Here is a 21,997-nt window from a genome sequence, read left to right as displayed (position 1 = left end):
GTGTGATAAAGCTAACACCTTCAACTAAACCATAAGCACTGAAAATTGCAGGTGGAAGAAAAGGACACACAGAAAGTGTTACAACTGATTATTGACAGCAAAATGTGACGTAATCTAACCAGTTCATGGGGAATTACACTTTATGTTGGCATACAATTGATCACACAACATAACACCATGTGCTTCTGCTTCTTAAACTCTTATAACCAGACACAAAGGAATAAAACGTCACGCATGCACACACACAAAAACACAGACTTGTGTAAGTCATGTACCAATGAACCTCCCTTACCTTCCATTTATAGGAAGGAGGGCAATGAAAAAGGCAAGAGAACAGTAACGTGTTTAATATCCGCATCTCAACATCTAAAAGAAATACACTGAAAACTCAAGATGACAACTGCAGGCACACACACACACACACCTCTCAGGCTTTTACTGTGTGTTAAAAGAGGTGGTGGGTTCATGCAATGACGGCTTTATACATGCAGCATCCACTTTAAAGTCTTTTAAAGGGGTCCTGGTGTGCATTCCCAACGAGTGAGCAGACATTTTAGAGGCTGGACATCTCTTCAAAATAAAAAACAACTTGGTCACTTTTACCCTGAATGTAACTCCGTAAATCAAGACCATCGTGATAAAAACAAGTCCATGATTAACAACTGAACTTAGCATAGGTCCCCTTAAACACTGCTCCTGCAAAGACTTTGCGTGAAGCATACTGATGCCTTTAGGATCTTTCCTCTGTTCACAGAAACACAACGGAGCAGGCAGGAGAGAGGGGACAAAGAAAAATCAATAACCGTGCATACTGATAAACAGCTTCCCATGCAGGTTAGAATATAGCTCTGTGTTGTACGCCCATACACATGCTCGGCTCGCTGTTAGTGCCAGAGACATGCGGAGGTGAGGTTGCAGTGAGGCAGGCATCGACTGGGCATCAGTCAAGTACTATGGACACAAACTACTTTAAAGGAGGTAAACTTGAAATGTGACTGAGGTTAAAGGCTGTGTGTGTGTGTGTGTGTGTGTGTGTGTGTGTGTGTGTGTGTGTGTGTGTGTGTGTGTGTGTGTGTGTGTGTGTGTGTGTGTGTGTGTGTGTGTGTGTGTGTGTGTGTGTGTGTGTGTGTAGACTAAAATGCATATTCTGCAGAGGATAAGATTTGCATCCAAATTGTTTGAAGAGAGCTTCGCCCAGTGGCAGCTGCGGTCGTTGGATAGATGTCAGAGGGTCATGCTGGGTGTCAGTTATATGGCCGTTGTGTTCGACACAGGAAATTAAATAGCCCGTCCTGGAGAGGAGCTCTGTTCATTAGAGCGTCGAGACACCGTCAGTACCGAGAGGTCAAAAGCTGAGCTTCGTTTCCATCTACATGTTTGTTTGTGTTTGTGTTAGATGCCCCGGTGCAATGACCACCATTCAAAAGTGGTTCATCAGTGTGCAGGCAGCAGGCAGCAGGTGGAGGGGTTCAAGCAGCCCAGGCCACATGCCAACAGCCTGAGCACAAAGTTGGCAGTGCCCGACTCCAACACCCCCTCAAGCAGACGTACCTTCCTGTGCCATTGCGGCCGTGCTGGTAGTAGCGGCAGGGCTGGTATGCTGCCGTCCCACTATTGGACAGAGAGGGATTCAATGTGGGGGCATAGGTAGGAGGAGAGCCTCACTAAAGCCTGAGAGCCGTTTTAATTTTTCGGATTGTTAAACTTATCGAGTGTTAGACAAGAATGAAAAAACATGGGTTTTTACGGAAAGTGTTTGGAATACTGAAGACAAGATTGCAACTCCTTTCAGTTAGGAAGAGGTCAGGCAGCAGAAGGGAAATGTTCTCAGCATCAAAACACCTGCACCCTGAAATGATTTAATCTTATTTCCATGGACATCCATTTGATAAACTTGCCTGCAGTGTTGTTTAAAGCAATTTAGAAGTCTGGCTCGTCTGCCCCCCTTCAGTCTAGATCAATCATGACCCTGAGAATAATTGGTTGTAATCGACAGGAGCTGCTTTACTGACATGAAAGCAAATCAACACGGGTCCAAATAGCATTAATGCATTAGCCTGCTAGGCCATCGTCTAGCCCACAAATTGGATGTTCAATCAAAGGCGAACTGTATTCAGATGAGCAAACTGTTTACGAGGGGGAAATCCGAGCCAAGCCCCTGAAGTGCAAAATCAAGACTGCAGACCGAGCTGAGGAGCAGATTATAATGTGAGAGAACAACAGCTATTTGTATCATTAGGCCTCTATTAGATCACAGATAAGGACCGAGTGGTTGCCTATAAAGCGTATTAAACTTTAAGTATAGTTATTTTTTTTCAATATGATGACATAACACACAACCTCAGTTTCTCTTCATCCAGTTTTTTCAATTATATTATCAACAGCTCTGTTTGAAGTCTTTGGTCACATCAGATTGTTGTCTCTCGATGTGTGATTAGTGTCACTGCTAAAGCTTACCTGAAAAGTTCCTGGACACCAGCATTGTTGTGAGGATCGCTCCCTAGAGGGACACAGAAATAAACATTATAAGGATTAGTCTAATGTGGATGTGTGTGAGAGTGTGTGTGTGAAAGAGTGTGGCTCACTCACTTTAAGTTTCCTCCTGGCGTTGAACTTGCGCAGACACTCCACAGTCTCTTGGCGGTGCATCATGGAGGCCACGGTGGAGCGTTGCTGTTTGTAGAGGAGAGGAAACAGCATTAGAGATAGACGTAACGTCGTTAAATATAAATGGACCCAGAGCGTTGAGTGTTTTATTTTTTATGAAACTACAATTCTGCTAGCGTACATAATGTAGAACTCTCTGTTTAGCAGTAACACAGAATGTGTTGGTGTGTGAGAGGTGACTTCTTGAAAGGTAAAGGAAAAAAAAAAGGGACATTAATTGTTTAAAAATGGAGCGAATACCCACACCAGGTGTTGTTCTTTAATCCTCAAAATATATTTATTGTGAAGGCGAGCAGTGTGACTTACGCAGACCCAGGGGTGCTTGATGGCCTGGTCGGCTGTGATCCTTTTGGCGGGGTTGATGGTTAACATCTGATTGATCAGGTTCTTGGCCTCGGGGGTCACTGTGTCCCACTCTGGAGAAGGAAACTGAAGAGGAAAGACAAAAGAGAAAGAAGTGTTAAGCATCTGCATCACAGCTATGAAGCTTTCGTTGAGCATTTTATTTTGAAACAGGTGGCTTAAAGGGGGCCTATTGTTCTCATTCTCGGGTTCATATTTGTATTTTGTGCCTCCAAAAAGAGCTTTATGTTTCTCATACTGCCTGTCCTGTGTTTTACTTTCTTTCATTTTCTTATGGAACATGTTTTATCTGTGCAATAATAGGAGAGGCCATACACCGAGATAACACAATAATTAATTGATTCTATAATGAAGTCAGGGGAGGGATTTTAAATTAGTGGTGATAAACTCAGTACGTGAAGCCCTTTAAGCTGCATTTACATGATATGTGATTTGCACTTTGCTCATCTCTAGGCTGGGCGCAGACCCTCGGTATTAACAGCCAGTTATGTGAGGTTTCTATGGCTGAACTATTGCTAATCTGCGCCACTACATACACCCGTTATCTGATTTGTTACGCATCGCAAAGTCAGCAGTAACTTGTTAAACATTTGAAATAATACGAGCAACTTTTTATCGCGTATCATGTTAGTGAGGCTTTAGTCGTGACAGGTTTAGTTTTCAGAGTCAGAGTAGCTTCTCTACTTTCGGTAATTTAAACTAATTACCTTCAGTTGCCATTCAAGAAACCATAAAGTGCCTGTGAACATGTTTACTTCTAAAAATCAGAGCAAGTTGTCAAAAGACATTTACTTCAAACCTTAAAGAGTCAGCTGTCAATTACTGACAAAAAGAACGAAGAATGAGATTCAAGGGCTCTGCATGACAGTGATGATGCTGGATATTATTACTAGTGCTTGTCACCGTCACTTCATATCAATGCCCATATTATGCACATTCATTAGATGTGGTTGCTTCCAATTATGGAAATTAATACGGGTAATAAATTCCTATCTCCCAGAGGACTAGGACAAGATCTGATAAATACGCCTGTCGCTCTCTCATGGTGTACGACTTTTTTCTACAGCTAGATGAAAATCATGCAATAACAAGCAGCAAGCAATTAAAAAACTAAAATTACATTTCTAAATGACTTGCATGACAGAATTCCGAGAGTGTAATTTGACAAGACTTGAACTGAAGGTGTCCTGCCGGGCTTGTCCCAAGGCTTCCTCGTGTTTGTTTTCCCATTCACATAAATTATGATTATGTATTGTAATTCAAGTTATATGAAAACAGATGGAGCTCTCTCACAGACTCTCATCTTCGTGGATTCAAAAGGAAACAACACAATCAGTCAGCCAACAAAGGATGAGCCTGAGAAGTGAGCTCTGTAAAAGAAAGGCCTTTATTAAAGCTAAATAATCTATATTTTTATTATTAAATAGTGGCATTAACCTCAGTGTTAGGGGGAAACAGGCCTTCATATTTAACTCCTCTTGTTCCCCAGGTATGCTCTTAACTTTTTTCATATTTACCGTAGATACATTTTGTGTACATTTCCACAACACTACACTGAATTATTCTGCCATCATGGTCAGTTTCCAGGCAAATTGCTTTGAACCGCTGCACACAAACGACACACATGCAGCTCACAAACCAGATGTAAAGGAAGGAAACTATAAGAACATGAGTGAAGTACTCACGTCATACGCTCCGGCCTTGATTTGTTGGTACAGTTTGTGTTGGTCCTCGTCCCAGAAGGGAGGATATCCCACCAACAAGATGTACAGGATCACACCTTACAACAAAAACACATATTCATTAACATATTGCAAATAAATCCTAAAGAAAAAGTAGGAGATATATGAATGCAGCAGCAAACACACAGACACACAGACAGAAAGTAACTGACCACAGGCCCAGATGTCCACTGGCTTGCCGTACGGGTCCTTTCTCAACACCTCTGGGGACAAATACCCCGGAGTTCCTGCAAAACCTGCGAGAAAAACACATATACTTGTGTGAAATCATTCAAGCAAGACTATGGGTAAGCTCTTTTGATCTCTGTATCAACCTTTGGAACAGCCTACCGGTAATGAGTATATTGACATTATTTTAACATTTCTCCTCCTTTAATACATTTAAAAGTGTTTTACCTTCATTAAACAAGTAACGACTATCCTCTATCTATTGCCTTTATGAATTGTAAACTAATATTCATATGAATATCTCAATATAAATACACAATAAACACCAAGTAGTTGTTTACTAGAAAATAATGTGCTTATTTGCTTTAGCAGAAATAGCTATTTAATACGTATTCTTGATTTTTTCGCTATTCTTCTCATTTTTAATTGCTTTATTTCACTTTAATGGTTACAAAAACAGCATATTATTATCAAAATGTACTGAAGTATATACACTCTAGCTTGCCAGTTTAATAAGCAGTTATTGTGATTGTGATTCCTGGAGCCAACTATAGAGATGGAAGTGTAAACTATGGAATATATACTCTACAAACAATAAGGTGAAAAGTGAAGCTGTTAGTAGAGTGGTTTATCTTACCAAACCATGCCTGCTGGTCACCCTGAACCTCGATGGCAAGACCGAAGTCTGCCAGCTTCACCGCTGCTCCCTTCATCTTACTGGCCAGGAGCAGGTTCTCTGGCTGAAACACACAAAGACAAATTGTGTTTTGGGAATTAAAATTATAGAAAAAGAAAGAAACAATGAGGGGCAAAAGAGAAAAGCATGTCCCCCCCCCCTGTAGGAAATGACTGCATGACTGTAGGAGCTGCAGGAGCCAGATGACATCTACAGCAGTAATGAATCACGATTTGGTCAAGCAGGCCAGAGGCTTTCCCCCTCCGAAGGAAAGACCTTTCCCTCAGCTGTCACAGAATGTAACGCCTTAGTTTCTACACTGTCCTTCTGATCACACAATCATGCAAAAGTCAGGACTCGGTAAAGAGAAAGGGCCTATTAACTGTGATTCAGTTTAACGGCTTTCCTCCTTCGTGCCTCGTTGAATCATAATTCCTGTCACTTCGTGCAGAGATGAGAGGGAGAAGAAAAATCGAGGAAACGCACCAGGTCAAGAGTGATTTTGTGCGAGGTCAGTCACTGATTACGGTTGAACAGCTGGACTTCTATTAGGTCTTTTTCACAATATCTATTATAGGTGGCCATCTCTGTTGGGATTGGTCAACCGATTAAAGATGTCCCGCCCCTCAACCTATCACGCACAATGTGTTGGAGCGCTAGCCAATATGTACAATGGTTACATAGTGATGTCACCATTCACAGAAGTAAACAAAGGAGTCTATTGGAGGTGTTTCAAGCTGGGGAGTGTGTTGAAGAGAAACTCCCTATGGAGGGAATTTGGGGTTTTAGCTTTAGCTGACCATTTACATGCACAGAAACCTATAAAACACACTACAGGGAGACCGACATTCACACACATTCACTGTTGCTAACAATCTGGGTCAATTATCTTGCCCACACTTCAGCATATTGACGGCAGGGCATCTAATAATACAGAGCATCTAATGAGGAATGACAGATCCTGGACAGATTTCAGATTTCTGTTGACAAGACAAGGTGACAAGACAAGGTAGCCTTCTGCTTTGTGATGTTCGATTTTGTATTTGAGTCCCACTGCTATCATTTTCGGCTGCAGATCGTCTGGCTTACACTACGATTGTATCTCAGCCAGGTGGAAATGCAATTTAAACAGTGACACCCTGGTCTTGAGAAAAGATATCCGCTGAAAGGTCACTTAATCCTGCCTCTCCTCCTCTCAAGCTGCCTCAAAAAAGCAACAGCTGAAGGAGGCTTCTTCATCAAGGGAAAAATGGGTAAGAAAATCCCATACTTAGTGTTGGGAGACTTTTGAGGAACGACAAGCAAGACGAGGTCACATGACCGACGGCGGCTGCTGAGGTAGTGCAAGTTTTACCACTGATAATAGTTAGCCATAGGACAGTATGCAAAGCCAATAGTACAGTACTTCTAGATGAATGGACTGAACTCATTTCTGCTTTCTGATGAAATGCAACATGCTTTGTTTTTTTGTTTATTTTAACTAATTGAACTTTGAACTGAACGAAGGTGCCACTCACTAAATGATGAATGAGAGTTCAAAGTGCATTTGAGAGTGTAGTTTTCTTCCGTTACGCTCCAATAACTCAAACTAAAACCAGAGTGCTATATCGCAAAAGCAAAAACAATATTGTGCCGCCTCGCTCCCTGACTCTGGCCCTGCAACCTTTAAGGGTCTCTCGAGAGTACTGCGCATTGCTGTCTGAGACATCAGCCATTGTTTGTGCACCAGCTCTTCCTACACACTTTGATTATTGACTTATGTTTACAGTCAGGCAGGATGAGGCGTCCAGTTTAACAAACCAGGTGTTAATGGCGTCCATAAGGGAAAATAAGTGTTTGCCCTATCATCTAAAGTACTGCGTGACGTGACGTCTGTTTTGAGGGTAAAAGTCCTTGCAGCAGTTTGCCGTCCTCATCATATCAAATGCTGACTGAAGACCGCCATCGTCTCTGAGCGCGTTGCCTGTTTCTTCTCATTCGTCAGTCTCTCTCTACATCTATCTATCGAACCATCCCTCCCCCCTCCCTCTATCAGAGCTCAAACAATAAGAAAGAGGAAGGACTGCACAGGGACAGAGCTGGAGTCTGGGCAGCAGAGAAAAAAAGAGAGGGAGACAGATAGAGACAGATAGATGTGAGGTGGCATAATGAGTCCCTACGCTGGCGCTGCAGCAGCCGGGTGACCTCACCCTACAGTTACCATGGCAACTCAGCCTGCCACCAGCCAACAGCACTCAACTCTTTCTCTCTAATTCCTGTTTTCCCTTCAGCGAGCCCCCCCCCCCAGATGACAGCGAGGCAGCGATACGATGCACGCATGTGTGAGGTCACACCTCCCCGTGGCACGAATAGCTGCCGTTATTTGAAATCTTTTGGCTACGATACAAACGTCACTTTTAGCAGCTTCGTCTCCAGGAATCTCTTGGAGAAACATCAGATGGTGTATAAAGTTGAAAACATTTTAGCAAATAGTTGCCCTATTCACACATCCAGCAGATACAGAGAACCATTAGCGCTCATTTGGAGGTGTGTTTCTGTCCATCTTACATATTTAGTTCCAATATGAACTCTCCTTTAAGCTGTGGTTTGCTAAATGTTTCAGTATGTGCCTCAGCTTTTTGATAACTATGTCTGTTGTCTAGTGCTGGGCACTTTAGTCAGGCGCCTCCAAATAAGATGTTTTATTTACTGTGGGTTCAAAACAGCTTTTTTTGCACAAAAAAACACAACATGATGCTGCTGGAAAACAGGTGGAAGAGAGCAGAAGACACAAAAGTATTTTCAACAAAACTAAAATCAAGTGTGTTTTCGCAAGTTTGCAGGAATAATCCTCTCAGTGTGCATAACACACTTATTGTGATTCACTTTGGGAAAAAATATTTGCAAATGCATGCAATGTAATACAATAAATGTAATATATTACAACATTTAAACTGTGAAATATTCAGACATGCCTTTTTGTTTTTAGGCAGCTCCATCCACTGAAAGATGTAGCGTTGATGCAGTTTGAATACACATCAAGAGAGTTGTAAATTAACAAGTAATGTGCTGGTAATTTATTTCTGTCCTCTATCCGTATATCATCCATCATCATTATTGTCTTTTTAAAACTCCCCCCCCCCCCCAGGTTATTTGATTCAGAGGTCCATATGGAGGCGAAAAAAATCAATGACAAGCAACGCAGGTCCATTTACTTCGCTCAAACACAAAACAGATCGTCTCTTTCCCAATTCTGTTTGTCTACTTAGTCTAGAGTGATGGTGTTTTGTTGCTCTATTACATTAAAGTAATAGAGCAGATTGGAAAGTAAACTATTAAAGTTATGACTCTGAACGGGCCATAAAATTAATGTGCTGCAATCATCCAGGTGTTTAAATCCTATCGAGGTTGTTCAGCGCATTTTTAAAATGAAATCACACAGCTGAGGAGGTCAGAGTGCTCTCGGATTCTAAAGGGGTGAACAGGAGCTGCGAGGGAAATCGTCAATGGTCGTCATCTCATCCACGACCCGCTATTAATAGCTGCTGGTCTGCTTTCGTCACTCCTCAGCAGTGCAGGAGGGGGAAAGTGAGCAGAAGGAATAAAAAGGGGAACAGGGGGGGAAAGGGAGGAGGTACAGACGGAGAGGATCATGGGAATACGTTAAGCAGGTGAAGAGAGGGACGAATGACGCGCCTGTTAATTTGTTCTTGACGTCACAACATGACGTCTGCAGCATTGCGTGTGCGTTAAGACCTGCTGTGAATTTCCACAAATGCCTCTCATCTTTTGTGCAACACCTAGATAGTGCTATGTGATAACTCACCTTGAGGTCCCTGTGCACAATGTCATGCTGGTGGATGTGGCTGACGCTCTCCAGGATCTGATTGATGCAGTGGCTGCAGGAGACAGAGGAGAGACACACCTGTCTGTCATCAACAGCCACATGATAATGGAGAGCAGACTGAAGTAGAAGAACAATTACATAAGGATTTTTTAAACATTTCAATTGATTAAATGTCAATCATTGATCCTTTGTATACATTTTTTGGGGTCATAAATATAGTATGAGCAAGGAAGACATGCAAGGAATAAAGAAAGGAATGACATATCAACAATTGCGGCTGCTGTTTGCGACCATTTCTGTAAGTTTCTAAAACACACAAAATGATACATACAATGTCACACCCACTTCACACTCTATTGACCAGGTGTGTCGAGGTGAGAAAATACAATTTCAAACTTCTCTCTCTAGCACTATATCTGTCACTTTTTTCATCCATGACAGACCTTTGAGACATTTCCTCAAAATGTTAGAGACATCCTATTCTTCCCCTCTCCATGACAGGTAGCTTTTCACTTGTCTTCTAGCATCAAATTAAAAAATCATGACCACCCCTTCGTAGGTACTAGTTCTGTAGTTGCTGCTGTCCTAACCCTCTAAAGGATAAAATACTTTTATCTTATGTAATTGTATTTTGGTGCTTAAGTCAATACTGAACACATAACCGACCAAAATCTGCTAGAGGATTTGCCTGCTTTAACTCCAGGCAAGTAATGTGCTGCAGTGCAAAAACCAAACTGCAACTTCTGACTTCATGCCCAAAATAATGTTACAACTTTGTCATTATTTATTAATAGAATTAAATGTAAAAGCCCTGAGTCACACGATGGAAAATAAACAACCTTTAGGGAGCTGACAGAAACCAAAAAGCATGGCTCCTGCAACTAAAGCACAAGTACATTAGCGCAAATTCAAATGGCAGAAGAATTTAATGCTACTGTGGCAGCCAGATTTTTCTTCAGCGGCCACTTAAGGCTTCATTTAGGAAGGAAACTGATAACATGCACTACAGGATATGTTCACACGTTAGCATGATGAGATACCGTACCTGGCATCTGCCTCGCTGTAATACTCTCGGGCAACAATGTCCTCAAATAGCTCTCCTCCAGTGACCCTGCAGACAGATAAAATATACATTTGTATTTATTTCTCAAGACAAATTAAGAGAATACAGTGTTTTATCTCCCATTTTGTCTTTGTTTACGCTTTTGCTAAAGGCTATTTCATTTTGTAAGTGGTGACACGTTCGTTATGTTCAGTGTTCATGGGTAACATGTTCTCTCACTGCTGCTCTAAGAGGCTACTTGGTAATGGTTGCTGATAAAACAAGCCTCCACATGACTTGCAAGCTTGTGTTATGTGTACTTCAGATACAATACTGATGAAACTAGAGTTGAACTCAAACGTTTTAGCATTAGCTTTTCAACTTCAGTAATTATTGCAGTAGTATACCCTACTCTCTGAACACGACAGGATACCTTTAAATCAGCTTTTAGATGTAGGTGAAACACATGTAACTAAAAGACATGTGACAGTTAGGTTGATGCAACTTTGAGAAACATAAGTAAGTAAAACTTGATATTTAACACAGTTGTTTTCATGGGAAAGACCTACTTTTTTCATTAGATGATACAGTAAATGTTACACAAGTGGCAGATAAACAGCGGTATAACAATAAAGAAAATAATCTGTTTTTCTCTTATTTTTTTCCCTTAAGCAATTTCAATTATAAAAGGAAGCTTGTCCTTCACAATTCTTCCCTTTATCTTAATTTGTGCAAACTAGCTGAGCAGTGATGGACATTTGCATTACATACTGTACATGGAAACATGTTAACTACTGTGGTCAAGTTGCAACCATTATTAAACACCTTTGAGTGATTATTTTAAAAATAAGAGATAGACTAAACTAAACCTTTCTATCGTGGCAGCACAGTGGACAAACTGATACACTGTACTGCTGCAGAGGGTGACATTTGTGCAAAACAAAAATGTCAACCTGCTTGTTGCTCGGGTGAAGCAATTCATCCTGGAGCAATTCTCCAGCATTAACCTGTGGGCGTGTGTGTCTGTGTGTGTCTGTGTCTGTGTGTGTCTGTGTGTGTGTGTGTTAACCTGATTTACTTACAGGTCAAAGACAAGGTAATGGAAGCCTTCCTCTGAGATGCTGTCATGGAGTCGTACTAGAGAGATGGCGGAAAAAAAACAGAGCGAGAGAGACTTCAGCTAGAGATCAATTTAAGACAGCATTGTAAATTGTCAGACAGTTTAAAAACAAGGTTGTCGGTCCAGCTTTATTTCAAATGGCCTGTATGTTTAGTCTAGTCATTTATGGAAGTCTGTAAAGGGTGCAGATTTATTATGTTTTATCTTTTCAATTTAGTTCACCTGCTTTGATGAGGTTAAGAACTTACTTTTTTGTTTACGTAAATTAAGATATCTACTTGTGTTGTGATGCAAAAATGGACTGTGTCGTTTGTTAAATAGTAGCTTTTAGCGGGGGAAAAAAACCTGTTTGTTTTTTGCAAGCTTTAATGGTTATTTCTCTTTGGTTTGGCAGACAATAAATGCATCATTGATCACTAGCCAGAGGGGAATACAGAAGACAAAACACACTTAAAACAACTCAGCACATTGTTGTTATGGTACATCTATTCACAATCACAACAAACACACACAAGGTGAAGTGATACACAGTGCTCTTAGGTTACATGGTTTCCAGCAGCTCCGTCTTTATCCCTGTTTATCGGAGAGTATCCACTCCAGGGCTGGACAGCATGTTTCTGAGTGCCACCTGGCCTGTTGGCAGCCATGAATCAGCCCTTGGATCATAAAGTTGACTGATTGTTTGCCATATTTTAATCATTTATAATTAATGTGATACCGGTCATTTTCTTTTAGGTTTTAGGCAGGAAGGAAACATCACAAACCCTCTCTTCAACAGTGTGTACACAGAGGGATGAAAGCCTCTTTTCTCTTCACACAGGAGGAGTTTTTGCCTACAAAGACACATTTAACCAACAACTTTCTTGCCCAGCAGCTCATGAGACCAACAGATCTGAAATGCTATACTGTTCACAGATATATTAAAACCCTGCCTGTTAGGGGAGGTGGGGGAAGGTGCTTAAAATTAGACCTGAAAATATGTGATATTGCTCTCGTCTTGCTTCAGATGGCTTACATTTAGAGAATAGAAAACTTGACAGGCTCTCCCCTTGAGAATAGGATAAGAAAAGAGCAGCTGAGATTGGAAAAGAAAGGAAGAATGGGACGATGACGAAGCAGGAATCAGGTGGGATGAAGAAGAAAGGGAGTGAAGCCATACCTATGATGCTGTTATCAAACCCTCGATATATTTCTGTGTGTGTGTGTGTGTGTGTGTGTGTGTGTGTGTGTGTGTGTGTGTGTGTGTGTGTGTGTGTGTGTAAGATAGCATAGGTTGCACTGGGCACACGACTCTATGATAAGATACTTGGCAGCTCTGCCATGAAGACACTTTGCCATTTCCTTCCTTTCTCCAGAGGCCACTGCCTATTGTCCGGGTTTCACACACACACACACACACACACAAACACTTCAGGGGTAGAAGATTTCAGGAAAACTAAAGTGTTTTTGCACTTGGTGAATCCAATTACAATGTATGAAACTCAAGTATTGATGTCCACCAGTTCAATAACATTGAACCCTAAAGTCCGTCTTTTACTACTGGGACATTTTTGGCAAATTAGCACCGTTAAATGACCAGAACTGGTTGTTAGCACGACCAGTTTGCAATATAACATGGATGTACAAACACAAATCACTGGATTACTAAAATACTGAAGAAAATATGATAATGTTAATCCAGTTCTGGAGTTATAAATAACATTCTTCATGATTTGTTAGCAAATGAATGCACTTTTTCCCAATGGAATTATATAGGAATATTCTTCAGAAAGTTCAGATTGGACGTCATGAGTAGTGACTCTAAGTAGAAGGAATAAGCAAATGGTGGCAATGAGGCTTTAATGGTTTGAAGTACCTTACTAGCCACCATAAACTGTGTGTCACAGCTGGAGATCCCTGACTTTCTGTAACTGCTACTAAACATTGTTTTATCAGCTTTATGGTCGTCCACAACCTTGGGATTATTATGGTAATAATAATGACTTATTTAGAGACCACAGTTGTCAAACAAGGTCAAATACAATGCATGTTCCTGTGCTTTATGTCTGTCCATTGAGTTTAAAGCAGGATATAACCTACAAGATCCCAAATTAGAGAAATACAATTTATGTTCAGCTTTTTATTTCAACAGTTAAGAGGAGCATCGACCTGGACCTCTCTTTAGTCCAACATGAGAAAGGTCAACTGAATCAAGCCCAGTTTAAGGAAACGTGCAGTTCTGAATTAACAAAGACCTTCTTGTTATTGGAAAATGACTCACCTATGTTTGGATGTTTCAGCAGACGACAAATCCGTGCCTCCCGCTCCAGTTTCTGGTGATCTGAGGACAGAAAAGAGAGAGAGAGGGAACATTAAGAACAAGATTTCAGCGACAAAGAGAGAAGCTAAATATTCTGTTTTTGTCTGGCATTAGAGCTACAGTGACCAAAGCACTAGAGAAAACTCACAGAGGAAGTGGACACAATAACACAAAGTCAACTTATAAAGTGCTGCATTACATACACTAAATCTGACTGCAGTTAATGTGGTTTAATAGCACTGTCGGAAACTACCGGAAACGGCGTATTCTACACAACGTTTAACAGATGAGGTCCTTATGAATAATACATTTTTTTTCTAAAGCAACGTTTTTTTGCAATCCTTGCACAAGAAACTGTGAATTTATTAAAAATCTTCTTTTAAACTGTCCCAATGTACGATGCATAACACAGTACAACCCTTTTCTTTTTAACCATCTCCACTACTACTCAACACAGAAGTTTCCCTCTAAACCTGACATTTTACGACCGACATCAAATAGACTTCAGCCAAAAGGGACAGGAGAGACAGGACGTCAAAAGGTTAGAGACACAAGTCACACAAGCTTAGAGGCCAAAACAGCGGACGGACATTTATATACCACACACACACACACTTTTTGCACTTTGTGGAATTAGTCTTGTGGTCTTAATATAATCAGTGTCCAGTTAATGATCCTAATGGCGAGTGGAGGGTGTGTGTGTGTGTGTGTGTGTGTGTGTGTGTGTGTGTGTGTGTGTGTGTGTGTGTGTGTTGCTAGGACAGGCAGATTAGTAGTGGGGCAGATACAGTAGATATCTGCAGTGGATGACAGGTTGCAGGGTGTCAGAGTTGAAGTTCACACTGGACACTCCTGCCAGCCCCCAGCAGCTGGTCTCAGGGGACAGATGGGACGCTTACGTGGAGGGTGCACAGGCCGGTGTGTTTTCTGTTTTTGTTTTGTTTTTGTGCGTGACAACGGGAGAGACACTGGACACCCATAATCGCTCATGACAGATTACAGATATCAATTGGTACGGGGACTAGGAATAATCTTCAACATAGCAATTGTAGTTTTTCACAATTTCTAGAGAACATGAAGGTTGACAGATTATCCAATTATGAAGCAATTGTTGGTTACAGCCCTGATTTCATCAAAAGGGAAACAGAAGGTTGATGTCTTGTTGAAACTCGTTAAGAGAAAATATTTTTACTGGCAAAGTTCAACCCTGGTGAGTCACCTACCTACAGGGGTGTTTGTGGATTTATGGAGGGAGTTAGCAAAATAAAGTGTTGAATACAATGACAGTTGACAGGATATCCTCATGATTAGTGTTTCCATCAATCACTTGGAGGTATACAGTAAGCAGGTCACAACCAGAGCATCCCTCACAAAGACCCTAACTAATTTAGACTAAGGAAATACTTCTCTCCTTTACATCAAACACATTTTTTTCCAAAGTGTGCAGCCCTAGGTTTTAGCACTAAGACTGGCTATAGGGATGCTGCTGCTGACCTCATCCAGAGTCAGGTATCTTTTACAAGCTCCTGCACGAAAGCACAGGGAAGCTTACGACTACAATCCTGAGTGTGACCCACAGGAACCTCTGACCCTCTGACCCTTTTTACTAGACCTCTCTCTCTCTCTCACACACACACACACACACACACACACACACACACACACACACACACACACACACACACACACACACACACACACACACACACACACACACACACACACACACACACACACACACACACACACACACAGACACAGACACACACACACACACACACACACACACACACACACACACACACACACACACACACACACACACACACACACACACACACACACACACACACACACACACACACACACACACACACACACACACACACACGAAACAGAGACCTTAATCTGCCCCGTTTGTTCACAGGAGGAGAAATCAAAGCATCCTGCAGACATTCCTCAACCTTCTTCTCAGAGCCATAATTGGCTATTTTGCCTGCATGTATTTTTAGAAGTTGGATCAGCCGGCAAAAATAGGCCTGTTTTTCAATGCTGGCCCGAGATGACGGCTTTATTATGCTTGACATGGCAGACAGTTTTGGCAGCCGGCTGCTTAGAGAAACTTGAAACTGACTGAGGAGTTTTAATAGAAAGATGAGAGAATAAGTAGAGGTTTCAAAAGAACAACTAGTATAGAAAAGAATAAAAACAAGAGAAATTGACTGAAGCTTAAGAGGAGCTGATCGGTGTCAAACACAGAAGTTAACGCCGTTAAAAATACCATGTTTATTGCACTAAAATATAATGTTCTTCAATACAGATCAGCAGAAAGGACACATTTTATGATCAAGCCCGGACGTCATCTGAATAGGCAGAAAACAGGAAAGGCTGAGCTTCAACAAAACCAAAAGAAATCCACCAATGATGCAGTGACTGAAGTAAAACTATTTAAGAAATACAATTCCCAAACTAGGTACTAGTAGTGTGACTTGTTTTTTCAAACTTTATAATGCAACATCTTGAACTGTCCACCAATTTGTGGATAAGTAGGCTTTATAACTTAAACACCTCTCTGTTGAATGCAAGAAAATCCAACAGCATCACAAACTTCAGCCTCCAAAGTTACTTTATATTTAATTGAAAAACTAAACTGAACATTATAAACTTTATTAAAGTAGGACTGTTGAATTATGAGTGTACCTAATAAACTGGTACATTTCTCATTGTTAAAAAAGAGAAGCTCAATAACGTTAAGAAGTGTGGCCCTTTGCCCTCTAAATGCCAAACCACAACAACAATGATATGGACACAGACTGGAGCAGTAAAAGTATATCATCATTCTGGTTTCTACAATACAGAGGAAGAAATGGAAGTTTTTTTATATTTTAGATAGTGATAAGACTTAAACTAACAGCACGCCATTACAATCCCCACCTAAATGCACACTGCTCTTTAACAGCTTCCCAGAGACTCTGTAAACACAACACGGCACTTAGCCCGATTGGATTGAGTGATGAGCAAAGGCGCGACACATCATGTTCATTTATCCATTCAGCCCTCCCTTTTTTTACGACCTCATCTAGAAACCTTGATCAGATGGATGGATCGAGGGATAAATGGCTTCTTTCAGCCCACATCCAGAGTTTGAAAAATGATCCACCCCCCTACAATCCATGTACATCAATTAACTTCTGCTTGCAGGGACAGAAACGACAATACTTTACAATAAATGCCAACTAACTGAGTAAACATTAGACAAACACAATAACAGGCAGAAGAGGTCATTTTGTGTATGGTTTCATATAAACCAGGTAGTTCTCTCAGCCAAATAAGCCCGAATCAATGCCAATAAAATAAACACTATTGAGTTTTATCAGTAGTAGCAAACCATTAAGTTACAGTATGCATGCCACAGGTTAGTAATGCCACCATCGTTCTCTTTAAATATCCAACACGTCAGGTCCCCTCTCCTCGGAGACTGTCAGAGAACGAGCAGTGTCAACAAAAGGCCGCGGTCGGTATGTACCACTCTCCATCTGCTGATAGGAGCCGACATGGCATCCTGCAGCGTAAGCAGAGCGGGTTATTAGCATGATGAGCCGCTGACACAACCAGCACACACAGAACAGCTTCTCCATTTTAAAAAGACCTCATCACGAAGCCACTCATGCACTGGGGCTTTTGTTCCGAATGAGTCGCGTACAGCTTAAACCCGTCGCGATACAGATTATTATTATTGACTCATAATATAATATAAGGGCCACCCATTAAAGTAATCAATTTACAGGTTCCTCTAAACGTATGAAGGTGTGGCTTTTCCCCTTTTATAATGAGCCTTCCTGTTTTGTTTTCCAACATGTACTTACACTTTAGCTACTGTATTGCATTAGAGTGCATCTGTGTGTTGTTCAGCTGCTGAAGTGATTGTTTGGTGGTGTGTGTGTGTGTGTGTGTGTGTGTGTGTGTGTGTGTGTGTGTGTGTGTGTGTGTGTGTGTGTGTGTGTGTGTGTGTGTGTGTGTGTGTGTGTGTGTTGTCTTTTTCTTTTGAGCAAAGCCATTAGGTAACCTAGTAGTGATTCCATTTCATGCCTTTAGTAACTTTCCAGACAAGTCAACGAGAACAGCGCTGAAAGCATGACTAAAAGCATGGCTCTCAGTGCCTGCACACAACCCAGGACACACACAAACAACTTTTGACAGCTGTATTCCATGAGTCTTTCTCAGAAACAAACACATTGGATGACACGAGGAGCGATTCTGATCTGAAGTAAAACAAAAAAAAATGCCAAAGTGTTAGAAAGGGAACACAGAGTCAAAGCAGATGCATCTTTAATCAAGCTCAATGTTTTGCTAATCTAGAAAATGTACTGTATACATTCATCCAGAAAAAGGAATAAGGCTAGATGAACATTTTATAGGAACAAGTCGTGTGTGAGCACCTCACAAACACTGCTGTAGGTGATGTAGCGCCTGTTACACACTAGAGAGAAGTATCCTGCTATGAGAGGGTATGACAGGACAAAAGGATGACAAACCGATATGAGATAAATGAGTGACAGCCTGACAGAAACATTAAAAAAAACAGACAGACTGCGGGTCAGCGTGGCCCAGAGGGGCAGACAAAACTAAAAATAGATCCAATCCTCCTCCGGCTTACAGCCCTGAATCACAGTGACCCGGCCCGCCCCGCTTCAACGAGCAGAGACACAGCGAGAGAAAGTGAGAGACAGAGGAAGAGAGACAGATGGAGGCGTACATAGAAAGAGAACGTTGAGGCATTTTCTGACACTGATCATTTCCACCTCCTGTCAGACTTTGCTCCATCAACCAGTGAGTGGAGTCAGACGCTGCGTCACTGAGAGGTCAGTCTGGTGCCTACTCAGAGACAAATGCATAATGATGGAATCACGCGACAGTAGAGATGATCAGAGAAATTATTAACCATGCATTCCTTGGCATTAACAATTCAACTCAGCTCAGACTCATATCATTTAGATTATTAACGTAGAGCATTTCATGCAAAAATATTCTAAATATTCTGTTCTATTTTCAGCATTAATATCATTATTATTTCATTTGCAATGGTATATATTGTAATGTACACATTTGACATATCTATTGCTGTCATGTATTGTTGTACAAAATGCACATTTTAAGTTCTCTATATGTTTATGTACATATTTATTTTATTTATTCATTGATTCTTATTCTGAAATGGACCAGTTGTTCTAAAATACAATTTCCCGTAGGTATAAACTAAAGTGTTTAAATGTTTGAGTTTGTAAAGATGGTGGTAATAATGTCAAAGTTCTAATTGGCTGGTATTTCTATGTTCTATTTTTATTAACCTATTTAAAGCTGTTTAGACTAACACCAAATTGTCAAGAACCGTAAACGTTTCCACCCCCGACCGACCAGCAACTTCCCCTCATCTTTTCTGCAGTGTAATAACCAGACAACAGTTCTGCTCTACTGGACCCCAGATTCCAATCCAGTGCACGCCCACAACTCAGTGAAGAGGTGGAAAAAGACTTTGAAAAACAGAAAGAAACTAGAGTAAGTGAACACCGACATGCCTACAGCTCTGTGTGGCCGTACTGAGGCACAGAGGTGCTTTCAGGTGAATTCAACTTCAGCGTGTTAACCAGCTTAAACGCTTTCCGTTTCCTCTCCCTCTCTCTCTCTGTGCGCCTCATCCCTAATACCCCATCCTCCTACAGTTGTACCCATAAGAACAATCATGTATAATTTAGTATAGTATAAAAAATAATATTATCACTTTCATAGGTGCACATATTGTGGAACGACGTTGAGGAAAACATGCTGTGCATATGATCACTTATTTTTAACGTGATGAAGTTGAAATAAGAAAACCTTGCAGAGCTTCATTTCTTATTACAACTTCATCTTTAAAGTGTTTTAAAGATGAGGTTCAACATCATTACATTTAATGTCATTTTATTTGTAAGTCTCCTAAATTTGTGTCAAACTACATTTTACTTTTTTTTTAACTCACTTCATGTAAAGTAACCTTACCCTAACCCATCTGTCTCCAGGCAGCGTGTGTGTTTCTTGCCGGGTGTGCTAATTTAAGCCATTAAATGAAGATTAATCTGACCTCAGCTGACCTGCTGAGAGACCAATAACACCAGGCTTGCTGCAGGTTTCTGAACAGAGCATGTGTTTCCCTGTCAGGAATCCGTACAGCGTGTGTCGGTATTATGTCCTTGAGTAAATGCCCTTTCAATGAGTGATGTGTTCCTAGGGGAGTATTTGCATGTGTATTTACTAGACACCAGCTATAGTGGGTTATATGTCACTGTTGTTTTGGGATAATCAATATATACTGTATGCCGGAGTACACAAGACAGGGCTGGAAGAGGCTAATTCTCAAGTGGAAAATCTTGCAATTGTTGTTTTTGGTTTCAGGATAAGAAACACATGCAATATTTGCTTATCGCCACAGAGAATTCCACAAACTCTTTCTAACTGTTATTAACATTTCTAAGGTTTATTAAATCAAATCTTTATAAAAATATATTGTTTTAGAGTTTTAGGAAACCAAAAGCAAAAATAATTGTTGGACAAATGAAGATTTTGACGGTTTGGTAGCACTAGAATAAAAGAGAATCACCAGGGTCCAGGACAAAGTATTTGGATCCAAAGACCAAACGCTCCCCCATGAAAGTGAAGAAATAAGAAAGTGTTTTTTTCTGGTGTTTTAACTGAAATAAACCCCTCTGCATTATTTGAGTATTATAATCATTTTTCTCCAGTGACCCAAAACTAAAACACTGTCCTTTTAGAATAATGGATCTGAAAAGCGGAAGGCTGTCTTCATGTAAAAGTCGGACAGTCATTTCACTTGTGGAAGTGAAAGCATCGACATCATAAGATCCCCAGTGTTAACACGTCTAAAAATAAAACAGCAGCCACCTGCAGTTTCCTGTTTTGTCCTTGTTACCTCTACACTGTGGCTAGGCTAATACATCATGAGATTAACTGTAAATTAGCTTTATCACAACCCCGCTGCCAGCTCGCCGTGCCACATGTCCTTAGGTACATTTAAAGATCCGCATTAGAGCTGTGTGAGTGGTCAGCCAGTCGCTCGTTGATATCACGACTATACAGAGTTCATCAGGTCGAGAATGGGACAAAGTTTATGAGTGAAGTTTATTTTTTCTACTAATAAACAGCCCCGGAATAAATTAAGAGACCACTCCCAATTTCTCTTAAATCTCCATCTCTACATGGCAGCCATTCCAGTGTCTGTTGAATTCCAACACAGAGAAATGTTGTCAGTAGTTTATAGAATACAATAAAACATTCAACTCAAAGACAAACCTATAAATAGTAAAACCGGAGAAACTCATAATGCTGCAGTGGTCTCTAATTATTTTCCAGAGCTGTAGAAAGCTATTTAATTACTAGCATGCTTTGAATCATTCATTTTCACAAAGCAGCCTGTATTACTGTAGACAGAACCATGCCATGTTGTTAAACGGTGCTTCATGTTAACGGCTCAAAATGTGCAAAGAATTATTGAATTCATTCACTTAATTCTTTCTGTTTTTGAAGCAGGGGTCAAGATACCTTTGCTTTCTGTAATAGTAATTACTATTATATATATATGCCAAAAGTCCACAACTCTACGTAACAGATAGTTGTTAAAAGGCATTGAGCAGCCAGGCAGTAGAGCAGGTTTTAAAATGTTCAATAACAAGGGAGTACAGGTATTTCCACCTCCCACCTTTTTTTTACTTGGCTTTTTAAAAACACCATCTATCGTTTGTTTGGCTCTATTTGAATACCTGATTGTACTGTCGAGTTCAAGGTATGACAGAACAGTTCCCAACACTACTGCGTGTTTACTTCTGCAGCTGACACAAGCACCTGGTTGGAGGAATGTAAAAAAAAAAGTGTCATTATAATGCCACCCAAATTAGTGCTAAGAATAGACCTGGAGGCAAATACTGGCCCCTTCACTCCTGCACATAAATAACAGAGCCCGGGTTCCCAGCCTTGATGTGTCAGAGTGCAGCCTTGATCCTCGCAGAGTGATAACTAATCACTGATGAGCGGCTGTGAAGCGAG

At 40.8% G+C, this 21,997-nt stretch overlaps 1 protein-coding gene across 14 annotated transcripts in view; it reads right to left on the bottom strand.

Annotated features, from left to right (window-relative positions):
- Nucleotides 1–21,997, bottom strand: part of camk2g2 (calcium/calmodulin-dependent protein kinase (CaM kinase) II gamma 2) — a 49,531-nt gene that overhangs the window by 15,230 nt on the left and 12,304 nt on the right. For 8 of the 14 annotated variants that reach the window (XM_063875069.1, XM_063875070.1, XM_063875057.1 and 5 more), the window contains exons 3-12: nucleotides 13,865–13,924; nucleotides 11,567–11,621; nucleotides 10,488–10,553; nucleotides 9,422–9,494; nucleotides 5,578–5,680; nucleotides 4,925–5,008; nucleotides 4,716–4,810; nucleotides 2,974–3,096; nucleotides 2,590–2,673; nucleotides 2,458–2,500 (exon numbers count right to left, since the gene is read on the bottom strand). In XM_063875069.1, coding sequence (XP_063731139.1) covers nucleotides 2,458–2,500; nucleotides 2,590–2,673; nucleotides 2,974–3,096; nucleotides 4,716–4,810; nucleotides 4,925–5,008; nucleotides 5,578–5,680; nucleotides 9,422–9,494; nucleotides 10,488–10,553; nucleotides 11,567–11,621; nucleotides 13,865–13,924 — 786 coding nt within the window. Of the gene's footprint in view, nucleotides 1–1,551; nucleotides 1,612–2,457; nucleotides 2,501–2,589; nucleotides 2,674–2,973; nucleotides 3,097–4,715; nucleotides 4,811–4,924; nucleotides 5,009–5,577; nucleotides 5,681–9,421; nucleotides 9,495–10,487; nucleotides 10,554–11,566; nucleotides 11,622–13,864; nucleotides 13,925–21,997 lie in introns of all 14 variants that reach the window. The other 6 variants (XM_063875060.1, XM_063875056.1, XM_063875061.1 and 3 more) reach the window with 1 other exon arrangement.

The sequence above is a fragment of the Eleginops maclovinus genome, chromosome 22 (genome assembly GCF_036324505.1).
Source record: "Eleginops maclovinus isolate JMC-PN-2008 ecotype Puerto Natales chromosome 22, JC_Emac_rtc_rv5, whole genome shotgun sequence".
NCBI lineage: Eukaryota > Metazoa > Chordata > Actinopteri > Perciformes > Eleginopidae > Eleginops > Eleginops maclovinus.
Note: the sequence above shows the minus strand (reverse complement) of the source record. Positions and strands in the feature narration are given on the sequence as shown.